This window comes from Melopsittacus undulatus, chromosome 2 (genome assembly GCF_012275295.1).
Source record: "Melopsittacus undulatus isolate bMelUnd1 chromosome 2, bMelUnd1.mat.Z, whole genome shotgun sequence".
Lineage (NCBI taxonomy): Eukaryota > Metazoa > Chordata > Aves > Psittaciformes > Psittaculidae > Melopsittacus > Melopsittacus undulatus.
Window position 1 is genome coordinate 43,873,617 of NC_047528.1, and position 15,364 is coordinate 43,888,980.

The 15,364-nt window shown below is 44.0% G+C and overlaps 1 protein-coding gene across 3 annotated transcripts; it reads right to left on the reverse strand.

Annotated features, from left to right (window-relative positions):
• Positions 1–5,374: 5,374 nt before the first annotated feature.
• On the reverse strand, positions 5,375–13,314 carry SPRY2 (sprouty RTK signaling antagonist 2). Of its 3 annotated transcripts, none has more exons than XM_031048103.2 (3): positions 13,297–13,314; positions 11,008–11,083; positions 5,375–7,158 (listed from the first exon to the last, which is right to left on the reverse strand). In XM_031048103.2, exon 3 carries the CDS (start codon positions 7,105–7,107, stop codon positions 6,166–6,168), a length of 942 nt encoding a protein of 313 aa, XP_030903963.2. In that variant the 5' UTR covers positions 7,108–7,158; positions 11,008–11,083; positions 13,297–13,314; the 3' UTR covers positions 5,375–6,165. The 3 variants fall into 3 exon arrangements, with proteins under 3 accessions (XP_030903963.2, XP_030903962.2, XP_030903964.2); XM_031048102.2 differs by lacking the exon at positions 13,297–13,314 and adding an exon at positions 11,253–11,770; XM_031048104.2 differs by lacking the exons at positions 11,008–11,083; positions 13,297–13,314 and adding an exon at positions 10,834–10,965.
• Positions 13,315–15,364: the final 2,050 nt, after the last annotated feature.

Consider the following 15,364-nt stretch of genomic DNA (forward strand, 5'->3'; position numbering starts at 1 on the left):
CACAATGCATTCAGTGAGTTCTGCAAGAAGGCATTGACACTTCTGGCTGAGTTTCTTTAATACTCAATGCAGCTGCAGTTAGGTAAGTTCCCCAGGTGTAATCTTCGTCCCTTAACTGCTCTGCCTCCATACTTCATTGCGCCAAATACATCAGGAGAAAGGGAAAAAAAAAATCACAAATCCAACACTCAATTATCACTCTGTCTACAATAATTAAACAAAATGCATAAACAAAATGACCCAAAGCAAACAAAACAATTTTGATTTTTTTCTCCTTAACAGTTTATGCAAGAGAAATGAGGGGGAAGAAAAGCTTTGTTCACTTTGTACGTTTGACAGGGTTTGTGGTACACCAAGTTTTGCTTGTCTGGTATGGTAGCAAGAAATCACATCAAAGAAATCAGAAATGGATAAAAACTACACTACAGTGGAAGCTGGCAAAGGTCTGAATTGAGTTTTAGACCTAATGTGAATCTGTCACTAATTAAAGGAACAGTTTTAAGTTAACCAATTAGTGCATTTTTTTTTCTGACAGAACAACTAATTTTGAAACCTCTACTGCGCTAATGTTTTACATCTCTTCTGAAGGTGACAATGTTAATTTTGAATGGTCATTTAGAAATTTTCCATTTTGTTGTGCTTTTTTGAGGCAGACTGAAAGAGCATCAAGATATTCTTTCCTCAGTAATCACACTGGCAATCACATGATTGGCTCATATGCACTGCTTCTTGACCAAAATAAAATTAGAAAGAAAAACCCACAAATTTAAATCCCCCGCTTTGTTCAAGGTGCTCTCTAGGTGTCCATATGTCCGTAAGTTCTTGATTCATCCTAATACGCCAAGCTCAGATTCTCCAAGTTAAACTTGCACCTACATCATCCGATTTGCATCAAGTGCCTTCTCTTGTAACATATCTCAGGTGCACCAAGTGGTTTTGTAATTATGCAGCAGGCTTTGAGGAAAGTACAGCTCCTCTGATTACAGTTTTTTACATTTTTAAAGCAGATTATCTCCCTTGGAAAGAGCATTTTAAAATGTACGTTGAACTCCTAAGTATTAAAATATTCATAAATAATCCTATGTAATAGATGCCTATGCTGTCAAAGCTTCTGATTATTGGTAACTTCTACTGAAATGGGAATGGATCCATCTTAGTCTAGAAGTTTGAATATTTTAGCCATAAGCTTCTCTAACCAGCACGCAGACTCTGAGTCAGTGAAAAAAAAAAGTTTCCTACAGCATGGGCAAAGAGAAACTTTTGATATATTGTACAAATGTTGCCTTTTCCCAAGGTTGAAAATGCTGAGCTCCTACCCTGTTTCAAAGGAAATTGTTTCTATCCATGCCCAAAGGTAACTGCATCAGCTATCTTCTGAACAATCCCTGTGACAGAGGAACAGCAGATTATGCCTTTATAGTAACAAGACCTCCATCTCTGCCACCTGAAATACATCTTCTATAGGTTAAAACAAAGTGAAACTCTTTAAAGAGACATAAAGCCTTTTTAGGTAATAAAGATCACACTAAAGAAATGAAAGTAAGATGTTTTCTGGAACTGTGGGTTTCAATGTCACATGAATTGAAAACCACTTTGTCTCTCTCTAAAATGCAGATGAAGTACAGCAAGGTAATAATTTTTCCCACCTTGTCTTAAACTTTCAGAGACAGAGAAAACTAATAAGAAAAACATATTTCATCCTCCTCTTTCTCCTTTTGTCCTAGTAGTTTGCAATAAACCTTTACGTATTATGGCCAGAAATGGTCAAGGGGAGGGAGAGGGACCAGAAAGAAGAAATATGAGGGAAAATACGTAAGACTATGGCATAATGGGGTCTCCTCAGATTGAAATGGACATTTTTGAAATAAAAAATAACTATATATATATGAACTATATCTATATATGCAGTTTCCATATCAAACTGTCCTGAGTTCAATGAGACATCAATTTTAACTTCTACATTTCCAGTTTAAAATCAGATTGGGTAAACAGGAACAAAAATGAGTGTTTTCATTGGTAAGGATTTGTTGTACTTTGTCACAATGTAGTCTACCTGCAAACCCAACCTGTAATTGATTTAAGATGAGCCAATACATCGCTGACATTTTCAGTAAGGAATCTATCCAATACTATTCATACAGACATTACTCAGTAAAGCCTGCTCTCACATTCAGCCAAATTTTTTCTGGATCTCTGCTCTGCTCCGCTCCATTGACTGATTGAGAAATTAGTCTCAGCAAGTGAAATCATTATTACTTGCTGTACCTGCATGCATCTAGGAACATCTGAGACAGACTGTTCAAGTCCATCTTCCCCAACAGTTCTTAAAAACAATTGAATGTTCTACTGTAGTACAGAAATGCATTTTATTCTCTCCCTGCCATCTAAGAAGAAGCTTTAAGATTTCACTCATCATGAAATGAATTGGCTTATATTTTGTCAAAAGTGAAAAAGGTAATTCAGGTAATATTGTAGATTAAAAAAAAATATGCATGGTGCATAAATGATCAGTACTTCACTACCGTTAAGTCACTTCCACCTGACACATGCCATGAGCTTTGCAAGAAAGTGCAAAAAAGCTATCAGGTTAATCATCATGATCCCTTGCACTTTCTCATTTGGTAAATTTTGTTTTTTGAAGACTGGTTTGATAACTCACTTGAATATATAAATACTCACCTGAATATGATCTTAAATCCTATAAGAACACATTTTATTTCCACCTAAAGTACTGAACCCTTTTATTCTCCACTTGAATCCAAGTTTTTTTTTTTCTGTGATCACTATCTCAAAAGAAGAAATTACCATCAAGCCTCAAACCATTCAACAGCAAAATAAAAAATTTGCTGGAGGATATTAATAGAGAACATCTTAAGTTACCGTACAAGGAAATTTGATGTACATATTTGTAGCTTGCGTCATATTGAAAAATTATTTGAAAAAAGCTATGTGTTTCCACTGTTTCTACACTGAACTGTCAGTCCAATCCTGCAAGTCTTTAACTTTAAAGCAAACCTTACAGGGACTTCAGAATTTATCAGAGGTTAACAGATCAAAACACTAAAGCAATAACACAACAAATACAGCAACAAAACAGGTTTCCCCCTTTCTCATGGCTTAGTAGCTGTCTTAAAATCAGAGTACTGTATGGTATGCATCTGGCATGACTTTCACGGTTATCCTCAAAACCTGCTTATGGAAAATTTTCCGTTCTTGGACCTCCACTTTCCTATCTCAAAGAACAAAGTAGGCATGCTTTAATAACATTATCTCAATCCACTTAAAAAGCCCTCTTAATTCTTACTAAAACAATCTAATCTGTTTGAGGCAAGATTTTGGTTTTATTTAGAATAGTAAACCTTATCTGAGTTTGGTATTAGAATGGTAACTGACATACACAAGCCAACTTGAGTCCACTGCACATGCACACACTAATTCATGCTAACTGAAGCCGAGACTTCAGTACTGTAGTTAGCTCAACAGTCTGTGCCTAATGGCATCCTCCATACATGCAACCCAATTCACTGTTAGTGAGCTTACCTGTGGTGGGGAAGATCCATTATTTATCCTTGTTAAGAACCAAGTATATGGTGAGGACCAGTGTTTAATGTTAAGACCAGCTTCAGATTTCACTATCAGCGAGAAGATGATTTTCCTTTTCCCTTAGAACTTACCTAGGTCATCAAAGCATTCGCTGCAGTGCAAAACAAAACACATCTTTAGTGCTGGAGATTTTAGGTAGTAGGTACATGACAGTTTTCCAGTTTCACCTTCAGCCTTCCTTAGAGATATCTGCCTTGACCGAAACATCAGTCATTGAAAAGACAGGGCTCACCTTCATTATTGTCAAGTTCATCCATGCAATGAAAATACTGGATTTAATGTCTACTGAAATCAGTGAGTTTTGGGGTTTCCAGCATAAAGGTCAAAGATCCCCCTGATAAATGGATTATGCCGATGTTTGTTTTCAATCAGTAAGTTTAACCCTGGACAGTTTAGGCATAAGTACCTAATCTAATTCAAGAATTACATTCAGTGAATGCAAAAACATGATGGTTACTAACTCCTTCAGGAACAGAATCTGGAAAAAGTAATGAAAGTCTGTTTATCAGCAGCCAAGTACAATCTCACATATGTGCTCCAGCACTCAGTTGCAATATAGAGATGTGCTTTAAATACAGACAAATTACTCATGTAACATAAAGCCACCTTCTTCCTGGCAAACTCCACTCAGGAAGCTGAATATATGCTGCTCGTCTTTGTATACCAAGGTATTCAGCCAACTGGTGCAGAAAGCAAAGGAAAAAAAAAGAATGAGAACAAGGCCCATGTATCAATTATTTTTTGTTTTGCAAACTAGTCAGGACTTGCGCTTTTTAATTTCACTTGATGATTGATAACCAATACACAAAAACAGTGTTAGATTTACGAGTACTACAGGCCTATGTAAAACAGCCCAAGCACCAGATCACAGATGAAAATCAAGGGGCAAAAAGATGTAACATTTACTCAATGCTCTGGTTTTCAACTTTTAGTGAGTTCTTAATTATTAGTTATAACTTGTTTTTGTTGGAGAAGGTTCAGAAAAGGCTGTGAGATTTTTCTGAGCGTCAGCTTAAAAATACTCACACTACTTCTTAAATGCCAGCTTAAGAAACATATAAATAAAATTCAACATTAAGACCTCTAAATTTGGAGAGACATGCTCAGAACAGGAAATGATAGTTTGTGAATAAAGAAAGGTAAATCATTCTCTAGGCTTCCGGTGGGAAACTTGGCAGTGAAAGGATTTTGACCTCAGTGGAAGGTAACTGCCACAAATGACAAATCAAGCAACTTTCTTCTTACAAGTGAGGCAAATGTTTGACATAAGGCTGGACTGCATTCAGATCTATCATTCGCTGTGGCGTATTCTTCTCCTTTAACAAATAACCCTGCAAACTTTTTGCACTGACTGTATTAATTTTCTTTTTTTTTTAATCTCTCTGAGTAAAGCCACGCAAGCCTAACATTTTTTTGTGAATGATTACTTATTTCCTATTTGAAGCACAAAAGCTCATCACTTATAGAATAGGTCAAGCTTTCAGTGCCTATTAGTCCTAGTCTGGAATGAATTAATGCATTTTCCTATATTCATTTTCCTTTTTGATCATTGGAACAGTATATGGGACACTTGTGCAAAGGAAGGAAGCAAAAAATCCTGCATAATTTTCAGGTGAAGCAGCAAACAACCACAAAAAATACACTTAAGAATACTACTTTCATTCTTGTATTAGACTCACTGTGATTGTATCCCTGTGAAATTTGCAGTTAGAAGCACCAGTTCTCCCAACTCAGAACAGTAAATAGGGGGAAAAAATGACAAGTAGCCCAGTTTAATTTCAAACGTTAATATATTTTCTATTTTATAGTGAACATATGCATCGTTCACCCCTTATTTGCAGCAACTATGACGTCCTCATAAAAAGGGGTGACATTTGTAAGATGCCTCTTAAAATAAATATTTCTTTTTATAAAATAATAAAACTTCAAATAAATATTCTTTACACTAAACAATATGTTGAAAAAATTAGAAAATAAAGGCTGAATTTTACTGTAACTGTACAATATACATGAAGTCCAAAGGGAAATCAGAGTCTTGTAATAGAAGGTTTCTGTAAGACAAAATACAATCTAAAAACATACTGATTGATTCACATTCTTCCGAATGTACAACATATTAGTATAATATTTTGTGACTGTGCCATGTCTTATGACACCACTTATTTTTCACAGTTGAAAATATTATTGTATATACAAAAATATAGCACATTATCTCTGGCAGAAAACAATGAAAAAAAAGGAGTCATTTGCTAATTTACAAATTTTGCAAGTACTATTCACAAACAATAGAGTTGCCTAGGAGTGTCTGTGTTGCTTTAGCTTATGCAATATGTGGGTCACAATGTACTGCATCCCTTCTTTTTTCTTTTTTCTGTATGCCACTAGCTGGATTCTAACAAGCGTATCAGTTAAGATGGCACACACAGAGACAAGCATTTCACTGCAAACAGCAAAGTAGATTCCCCAACCCTTCTACTACAGTGCCAAGACCATAGCTGCTTAGTTGGTTGCATATGTACTTTAAAATAATCCTTGTTACTTTAGTATTTCTGACTAGTTATGCTATGTTGGCTTTTCAAAGTTCCTGGGGGGGACACTGGGAACTTTGCAGCAAACGGTGTTGGAGTGTTTACAGCGGCACCCTGGCCGATTTACCCGGTCATAACAGCCCTGGCACAACTTAAGGCAACCCTTGGCTGGTAGGTAACACCACAAGCAAGGCAGAAAGAGGGACACCACACCCATGGCGGACCATCTAGTGCAGCAATGCGACTGACTGCAGGAGCAGGGGTTGTCAGCACAGTTGTCCTCATCATCATTAGAGCAGTGATAGAAGAGGCCCTTCACACAGCAAACACAAGTCCCGTAATCGACCACGTTCTGGGCTGAGCAAAGACACTGCTTGTCACAGATCCAACATGATGGGAGGGTCCTCGGATAAGTGCACTCCTTACACTTACACTTTCCACAGTCCTCACACCTGTAGCTGTGCGCTCCCAAGTCTTCTTTGCTCAGTGGCTTCAGCTCACTTGACTTGAACTCAGACTTGGGCTGCAATCGGACTATCCCATCAGTAGCTGGCCCTGGAGATGACCCGAGAAGTCTTTGTTCAGATGAATTACTGCTCGTACTTGTCCTTGTACTGCTCCGTGAACCTGTGCTGACTGTGCTGACAGAACGGGACAGGGGCGCTCGAGGAGAGGCATGTGTTTGTGTGTGCTGAATCCGGCTAAAATGGCGATGCTCGGGCAAGCCATGGGGCCTTTCATTTTTGGGTTGGGTTGCTAGCCGAGGAGTGGACTTGATCCCCGGCCGTGGAGCCACTGTAGGTCCCTCCGTGTACTCATTTGTGTTTCGGATGGCTCTGATCTGGTCCAACGACAAGACGTGAACCTGCTGCATCAGGACATCCCGCAGGTCGGGCTCCCCGTGTGGTCTCCCACTGTCACGCCGAGCCTGTTGCGAGGCCTGTGACCCGCTGCTGTGCTGAGCTCTTGTCTCCATCAGTGCCCAGAAGCGTGCTCACCCCGGCAGGCTTAGAACACATCTGAATTCCTGGAGCAACAAAGAGAGGGTTCACTATTGCAACACATTTCATGCTTTCTCCAGCAGCCTTTCAAGCCTGCAGGATCCCACAGCACTGCACACAATCAAGTAATGCATCAGGCATTAAAAAAAAGATTCACATCTGGGGCAGAGTGCCTGCCAGCTGAATGCACTTCCCTTGGCCTGTCCTGCCTACTCCTATAGACAGCTTAAAGGGATTCTATTTGAGGTCCCTGCATCTTAACTTATGGCTCTAGAAAGTCTAGGTATCACTCCTGCTAACTAAGGCTTCCTAGGCCATCTTCTGGTTAGACCATGGCCTTTAGAGTGATCACATTTCAGCCACTTGAAGTGACTCTTCACATCATGTTACTGAAAAACTTACATTAAAAAAAGAAAGAAGCCCTCAAGTATTTAGCAAGTGTAATGTGACCTGCTGATGACAGACATAATTCTCCAATTTTGTTTAAAACTGGATAATATTTTGGTAGGCTAGTCTTTTTACACATTAAACTTTACATGATGTAAATAGGAAATTTTAGTTTAATACCAATGGTCCCAAGAAAAACACTAAATAGCAATAAAATATTTGAGGTTAGACATTAAATAAGTTAGTGCTACCAAAAACTTCAACAGCACAAGTAAAAATATCTCTCTCCAGTAATTTAGTGTGTGTCATACTTGTGTACACCACTGCGATTGTTATTTTAAGGCTCAGTACTACAAAAGCAATGCTACAACAGTTTTATTTTTTTTAATGTGTAAAAAATTCCATAGCCTACATTTCAAATTGTAAATATTACCAAAAGTGGCTTGTGGGACAGAGGCATGAATAGTATAACCAAACAATGCCATCATCTAAGAAGTCTACTTGATTTCGAATAGTGCTTTAAAGGATCATTAACTACAAAGTAGAATTGCAGACTTAAGAATTTAAATGGAAAGCCAGTAAAAGACACATAAGATGAGCACTTGTAAATAACTAACTTCCACCCTCAGATATGCAAAAGTTTCAAGTACTGGCCTCTAAATCACTTAATATTTGCCTTGCCTTTATCATATCTTAAAGTGGTTCCAAAATCCAATTACCTAGACAAAAATCCAGAACAATATTTTACAATTAAAACCCAAGCAGGAACCAAGCTTCTTACAAGGACCACACAATGTCTTCAATTATACCTACAAAGAGCACCACAGTGTTACTCTGTACACATCAGTTACCAACAATAATACTATACCGTTGTATAATAAAATATGGCCAAACAGTTTAACAATGACTACCTCAAAATGATGCCGTCTTTATTCTAGCAACAGTGGAAAATGTTTAACCTTTTAATTCCTGGCTTCATTCCCTCAAGTGCTTCTTCTTTGAAAAAAAAAGAAAGATCTAATTTTTAAGACTGCCTATTTCAAATATTGCCAAATACTGATGACATGCAGAGTGTATGTCATGTTATGTGTGCCCTCCACCCCCCCCCCAAAAAAAAAGCCTTGCAAACTTATCTTGAATTATTACTTATGTTTTCTTCATATTGAAAACTTTGCCATATAAAAAGTTTCAACCAGCAGTTTAAGTAGACATTTTCTCACCTGGAAAGCTATCTTAAAAAGGAAAAGGGCAGAAAATAAAGCCCTCTCCCCACCCTTGAGATGAACTAGCAGCCCTATCTGTCCTCCACATCCAGCTTTTAGGCAGACTCAGCCAGCCGAGAAGGCACGCAGGATGAGACCCAGCTTCTCCAGAAATGCCAACCCAGTGCAAGAGTGGAGCTGACCCTGACCTGCAGGAGCTTAAGACGACACCGGTTCAGACGCCAAGGTGGGGGCCGGAGGAGAATGCTCCGCGCTCAGTTCCCTGCCCAGCACCCGGCTCCATCCCGGCGCGGCAGGTGGGAGGCGGCAGCCACTCGCCCGCGGGAGCCGCCGGCAGCCCCGCAAGTGCAGACAACCTGGAGATAACCAGGAGACATCCTCCGGGATGGGAGGTGGGAGGGGGCTGCTGAGGCCGCCTTATCAGGAAAGTCAAACCCATGTTTCCTTTCAACTCTTCCCCCTGCCCTCCCCCGAGAGATGCTAAAGAAGCCTTGTTCCCCCTCCCGGTTAATGCCAGGCGCCCTGCAGACGGTTGGAGACAACACCTCCGGGACAGACGGGCAAAAGGCAGATTACCCCCCTCTCGCCTAGCCATAAGCACCCACTCAGCTTCACAAAGCCAGTCGCTGGAAAACCTCCCCTTATTTTACGCATATTCTGCAAATTGCCTGACCTTCAGCCCATCCCCCTCTGCCCCGACCAGAAGGGACCCAAACGGCCTTTTCAGCGGGACATCGGTCAGATCCCGGCGAACCTCCTTTTTCTCCCCTTAATCGATCCGCTAACAGAACGAGACGCAAACCTCCAGCACATTTGTTTGCGAACCTACGTTTGCCTGAAAACTCTCACGGGAAAGCACGTCTCTCCCTCCTCTCTCTGATCTAGCACTTCTCCCCTTTCCATCTACCAAGAGCAAGGAAGCAGCATTTGCCTTTTTGTGTGTGTGTGCGATAACACGATTCCACACTTCTGAAAGCCAAAGTCCACTCTCGCAGAGCTCAAGTGCCATGATTGCTAACTTTTCCTAGCTGGGATTGGCAAAAGAGCGAGCAAGGGGGCCGGGTTTCGAGTTCGGCACATTCGGGGAAGTTTAAAACGCAAGGGGCTTCTTGCGTGCTGTGGAAAAACCCCGTGTCTGGCTGGCGGGGAGAAGGCGAGCCTAAGGGGGAGAAGTCCTCTGCCCGTGAATTTCTGTTTTGTGTCCGGAGCCTGTGCAAGGCACCCCCACCCCCATCCCCACCGCACGCACACACACACCAACCACCTCCTCTTCTTTCAAAGTGCTTTGAAACCCCCATTAAGGGCCGAGTGTGTGATCAGACTATGGATTAGGGCAAAAGGGACTTTACCATCGGGGTGGGGCAAACTGACACACAAATAACTTGTTGAAAACACCAGCAGATTTTCTGTGGGGAGGATAAAGGGGGTGTTACAAAGTAAACCCACAGAAGGGGGGGGGGGGGGGGAAAGTAAAAGCAAAAATTGAAGCTTTCCGTCCCCTCCATACATGCCCTCTGCATGGCAGAACCTGGAGAAGAACTTTCCTCATCTGATGGATCGGATTAATTTCATCACACGAGAAACAGAGATGTGCATACACACACGCACACACGCAAGTTTGTACCAGACGTGCACTCACTTCCGAACTGCACGGATCTCCCGACGCCACTACAGACGGGCGTAAATCACGCACTGAAAGGCGGGTTGCTCGCTCTCCCCCAAGACGGAGGGGGACACACACACACTCACACAAACAGCCCCTGCGCTCGCCCACCCCGCTGCGCCCTCCCTTCACCTCCCCGCGGGGCTTGTCGGAAACCCACGCGTGCCTGGCGAGGACCGCCCGTGCCCCGCTCCCCGCAGCACCGAGAGCACGCGGAACTCTGTGTGTCTGCGTGTCCCGGCCCGTGTGCTGTGTGTTCCCCCCCCGCCGCCCCACTCGCAGCCTCCGTAGGCATGCCTGCGAGCCCGCACAGCCTTCCGCCCCCCGCGCCCCCGAGGCACCCCGGCGGGGCCAAAGGCGGCTCAGTCGGTAAACCCCAGCAGAGCTCCCCCCCACCCCCTCCGAGAGAAACCGCTCCGAAATCTCACCTCCGGCTCCTCTCTGAGAAAGGAAGGAGAGGGGAAAGGGGGGAGAGGGAGAACCTGTACTAATGGAAAAGGCATCGGCCTCAAACATTTCCACGAGTTTTCTTGGAGCAACCAAGGGTGGCTGGAGGGGGGTTACTGAAAAGCTTGTTTTGCAAAGAAGGAAAAGGCTCTCACCGTGATCGCGGCGCTGCACCAAACCCCTCTCTCTCTTGTATTTTCTTCTTCCTGCGGCTTGCAAATAAATCCAGCCCTAAAGCAAAACAAAAAAAGTTCTTTTCCAAACTCTGCTTTAGTCCAACTTGCAAATTAAAGTAAGAATGATCACCACGTAAAAAAGTCCAGAGCAAAGTTAGGTCCCTCTCCCAGATCGATTAGAAATACGTGTGTGCGCGTATATACTATTATAATAATAAAAACACCTCTCCGGATCGGGGTGGGTTTTCTTTGCTCCTAAAAAGAAATCACTCAAGTCTCTCACACTTTCCTTTTTTTTTCCTCAATGAACCGGAGGCCGAATCGCCAATACCAAGTCACTTTTTTTGTTGTTGTTGTTGCTGTTGCAAATGATCAAGAGGAAGGGCAAAGCCAAAGAAAACAAAATAAAGTGGATCTAAAATAAAATCCCAGAGCTTTCTTCCACTGAGCTCCTCCAAAAATGCAGCTTGTGCAATGTAGCCGTTCTGCTGAGAAGCTGCTTGCTGCAAGCTCCTCTCCCCTCTCTCCCTCTAGCTTTCTCGCTCCCTCTGCGAGCGTGTGTGTGTTGCAGGCAGCTCTGTGGTTTGCAATCGGGGGGGTGTTTTGGGAGCGCAGCGGATTTGTGGTGGTGGTTGTTGTTGTGTGTTTGGAGGAGGTGGAGGAGGAGGAGGAGGAAGGTTTGAGATCTGAGCTGTAGGGGCTCGGCGTTTTTCTGCTCGCTCGCTCTCTCCCTCTCTCTCTTTTTCTTTCCGGAGGAGGTAGGGTGATCTCTCTGCAAAAGCAGCAGTAAATGGCGTCATGTGGATCTGAGGAGGAACAGAGCAGTTGTTGTCCCAGAGGATATATCGCATCCGGTCCCAGCTCATTGGCTCTGCGGGGCTACATTCACTGGCGCTCCCAGCGCCCTGCCAGCACTCCGAGCTGCGGGAGGCATTCAAAAGGGCAGCGCCGCCGACCCGGCCGCGGTCTCGGCCCGTCGGTGCGCGGCCCTGCGCTGCGCGGGGCGGCGCGTAGACCCTCTGATCCCCGCTGAGCCCCTCTCAGCCCCTCTCCGCCCCTCTCCGGAGGCCTGGCCGCAGCCTGTTTTCACAGGAGGCTCCTCCGTGCACGGTCACACGGCGCTGCGGCTGCTTTTGTGCTCGTGTATTTATTCAGAGGCAGGCGGCGATAGGTTTGCAGGGGAGCCGAGGGGAGCTCGCTTCTTCCAGGCAGGGAGGCGCACTCTCCCCGCCTCGGAGGGCTGTAGGGAAACCCGTTTCCAGGTGCTTCCACCCCCCAGACCCCTTGTATCTTTAACCGAGTGGAATGAAAGTTTACACTTTTTGCCCCCTTCTTCCCCCATTCTGCCCTTCCTTTCCGTCTCCGACCCTTTTCAACCGGGGCGAAGGCAGGGTGGTTACCGGGAGCATTGTCCCGCGGATTAACGTTATGAGGCGGCGGGGAGGGAGCCCCGCGGCTGGGCGGGAGTGCGGAGCGGGGCCCGCAGGGCGCGGAGCGGCGCCGGGGGAGCGGGACAGGCCGCTGACAGCGCGCTGCGGTACTTCCCGCGCCTCCAGCTGCTGCGGAGTTTGCATGTCCCGGACAGCAGCGGAATGCTCTCGCCCGTGAGGAGAGTAGAGGGTTTTTAGGGGTAGAAAAAGAAAACACTTTAATTCCCATTCATGTGTGGGACACGGTCTGCAAGCAGCTCACAAACGTGACTGTTTGTCTTCTGGGCGTTTCCTGACACGGCCACTGCTCGGTTCCCTTTGTAGGAGCTGAAGTCGCCGGGGGGGCCACTGTCGCTGGGCCCGGGTATCTTGTGCCTCCGTGTATTTTTAACCGCGGAAAGCAGTGTATCCACGTAGGCAGGCAGTGAGCACGAACATTACCCTCATCACGTGTGGCACTGCTTAAAATACACACGACGTGCAAGGCAGCAGTGCACTACATTATTTACATGAGCAGTCCTCGGTGCAAAACCCCTGTCACCCTTTTTTACTATTCGAGGCAATTTTGTAGGCACTTCCTCTTCTACACCTGCTTGTCACCGCTTTTTGAAGAGGGTGCTCATCTCGGTAAAAACGTGGAAATAAAAGGGCAGTGCTTACACGAGCGGCCCTGGGGTTTTCATGTTCTTACAGGTATATACTTTTCTTTCACGGTAATATTCTGAATCTGCGGATTATTTTCCGCAGTTGCCTAACAGTAGGGTTAGCCTGAGTTACATGGGTCTTTTTCCCCTTTCTAAAGGCCACCCCACTCCATAAGCATGCACAAAACCGCTACCGCCTCGGAGGTGACAGTGTCGGGGCCCAGGCGCCGTCCCATTCCCATCCTCTTCGCCCCTCTGGACTTGCAGACGGAGAAAACGCCCGTCGGGGCCGGGTGCAGGGCCGCCCGACTGCTGTAGCCGCAGCCCCTCGGGGCTGGCTTCCCTTCGGGGCTGCCGGGGAACGGAGGCGACTGCGGCTCAGCCGCTCTGCCCGCCAGAGGGAGCGCGGCGGCGGCGGGGCGGCAGGGGTTGCCCCCAGAGGCTCTGCGGAGGAGGGCAGCGCCAGCTGTGGCAGGGGAAAGGCGGGAGGAAGCTCGCAGGCCTTGCCTTGGGCTTTCCTCAAGGGAGGGGGCACCCAACAGCACGGATGCACCGAGCACCGGCCTGGGCACCCTCGGAGGTGTGCCTGTCCGCAGTCTGGAAACCCACGGGTTACCTGGGGAAGAGGACACGGTCTTAATGTCATTCACTGCGGAAAGAGAAAAATCACTTCCACCCACATAGCAAAATAAAAAATGGGCAAAGAACTCTGTGTGCAAGCCTGTACACAGCTAAAGAGCTGTTAGGTTATATATCAGTGTTTATACTGAGTATATAAATAGTGTTTAAACTGGAAAGTTCATAATACCATTTTAAAATCAGTCAGTAGTGCAATCGGCTATTTATATACCAGTTTGCAAGTACAGGTGTATACACTTGATACAGTGAGAAGTCCCAAAGACAGATCTGAAAACAGTGAAGATGTATTTATTCACAAAGCCAGTTGTGTGTGCAAAATGGTGAAGCATCAGTGTCTTATGCAAAGAAAAAAACCAAAACAACCCACAAAAACCCCAAGCCAAAAAACAAACCAAAACCCAAACAAGAATAAAAAAAAAAAATCCCAAGCATACACAAGTGCTGAATTTGAAAGAGAAGTCTCTTTTTTTGCACTAACTGGTACACAGCTGATCAATAACTAGTGGATAAATATGCAATATAAAGTGTTATTTGCTTGTTTGTTTGGTTTGGGTTTGGTTTCGTTTTGGCGTGGAACCTCAAAGCTGAATTCTAAGGCCTTTCATTTGATGTTACCTTGCAACCAGCTTTCTCAGGATTACACGAATCATTCACATTTCACATCTCTTGTCATGGATAGTGGCTTAATGCATGTGACTATGTTTCCCCTAGTGGTTTGCTCTAACCATTGCATGATTTATTTTATTTATTTATTTATTTATTTTTCTTTTAACTCAAGCAGACCTCGGTTTTGGAGATGGAAAGTCTTTAGTTCATTATCCACTGGAGAAATGGTAGCTGGTGGACCTACATATATGTGTACACACACATATATATTGATATACACATAGATACTTGTGTGTGTTTGTGATAGAATGGCAGCAACTGCAGTGAGCTGAGTTGAAGAGCTGGGCAGAGTGAGGTCTGTGACATGACAGAAATAGCTGAAACTTTTCTGCATCATCATGAAATTGTCCCACACTATTTTACTTGGTTTGATTTTCAGACCCAGGACCTGAAAACAAGTAATATTTCCCCTTTTTGTAAAATAAATGGAAGTTAATTCATACGGATTTTTTTTTGCAAGGGGATGAAAGTGCTGTAAATTTTTTGACTTCCAGAACATTTTGTTCATCATCCCATGAGTTAATGCAGTGATGTGAGGATATTGATTCTTCACATCCTGAAAGGACTAAGTTTGGCTGCACACTGCTTCCGATGCCCAGAATTTCCTTAGGAACTTAAACCTTTAATTGATTGCCTTTCATGTTTGTAACTCTGAAAAAGGTAATGTGCATAAAAGAATTATAGTTTTTTTTTTTTTTTTTTCAAATGATTAGCTGCAAAGCTTTCTGTCAGCTGATATTTCATTGAGATTCTCGGGGCAGACAAGGACACTTAGATATATCACAGACAGAAACAGAGAAGTCAGACTCACTGTGCTGTAAAAATAGTTGGACATTTTTAATGAAGAAAATTAGGTCCCTGATGCAGTACTGTTGGTTTTGCTTGTAGGTTACCTGAAGGAAATCTCAGAATTCCTTAAGAGGGGAAAATGAGCAGAAGCTACTTGGAACCTGCTCT

Bases quoted from the DNA above. Each gene is read 5' to 3' on its own strand.
- SPRY2 (XM_031048103.2), bottom strand. From the start codon at position 7,107: ATGGAGACAAGAGCTCAGCACAGCAGCGGGTCACAGGCCTCGCAACAG.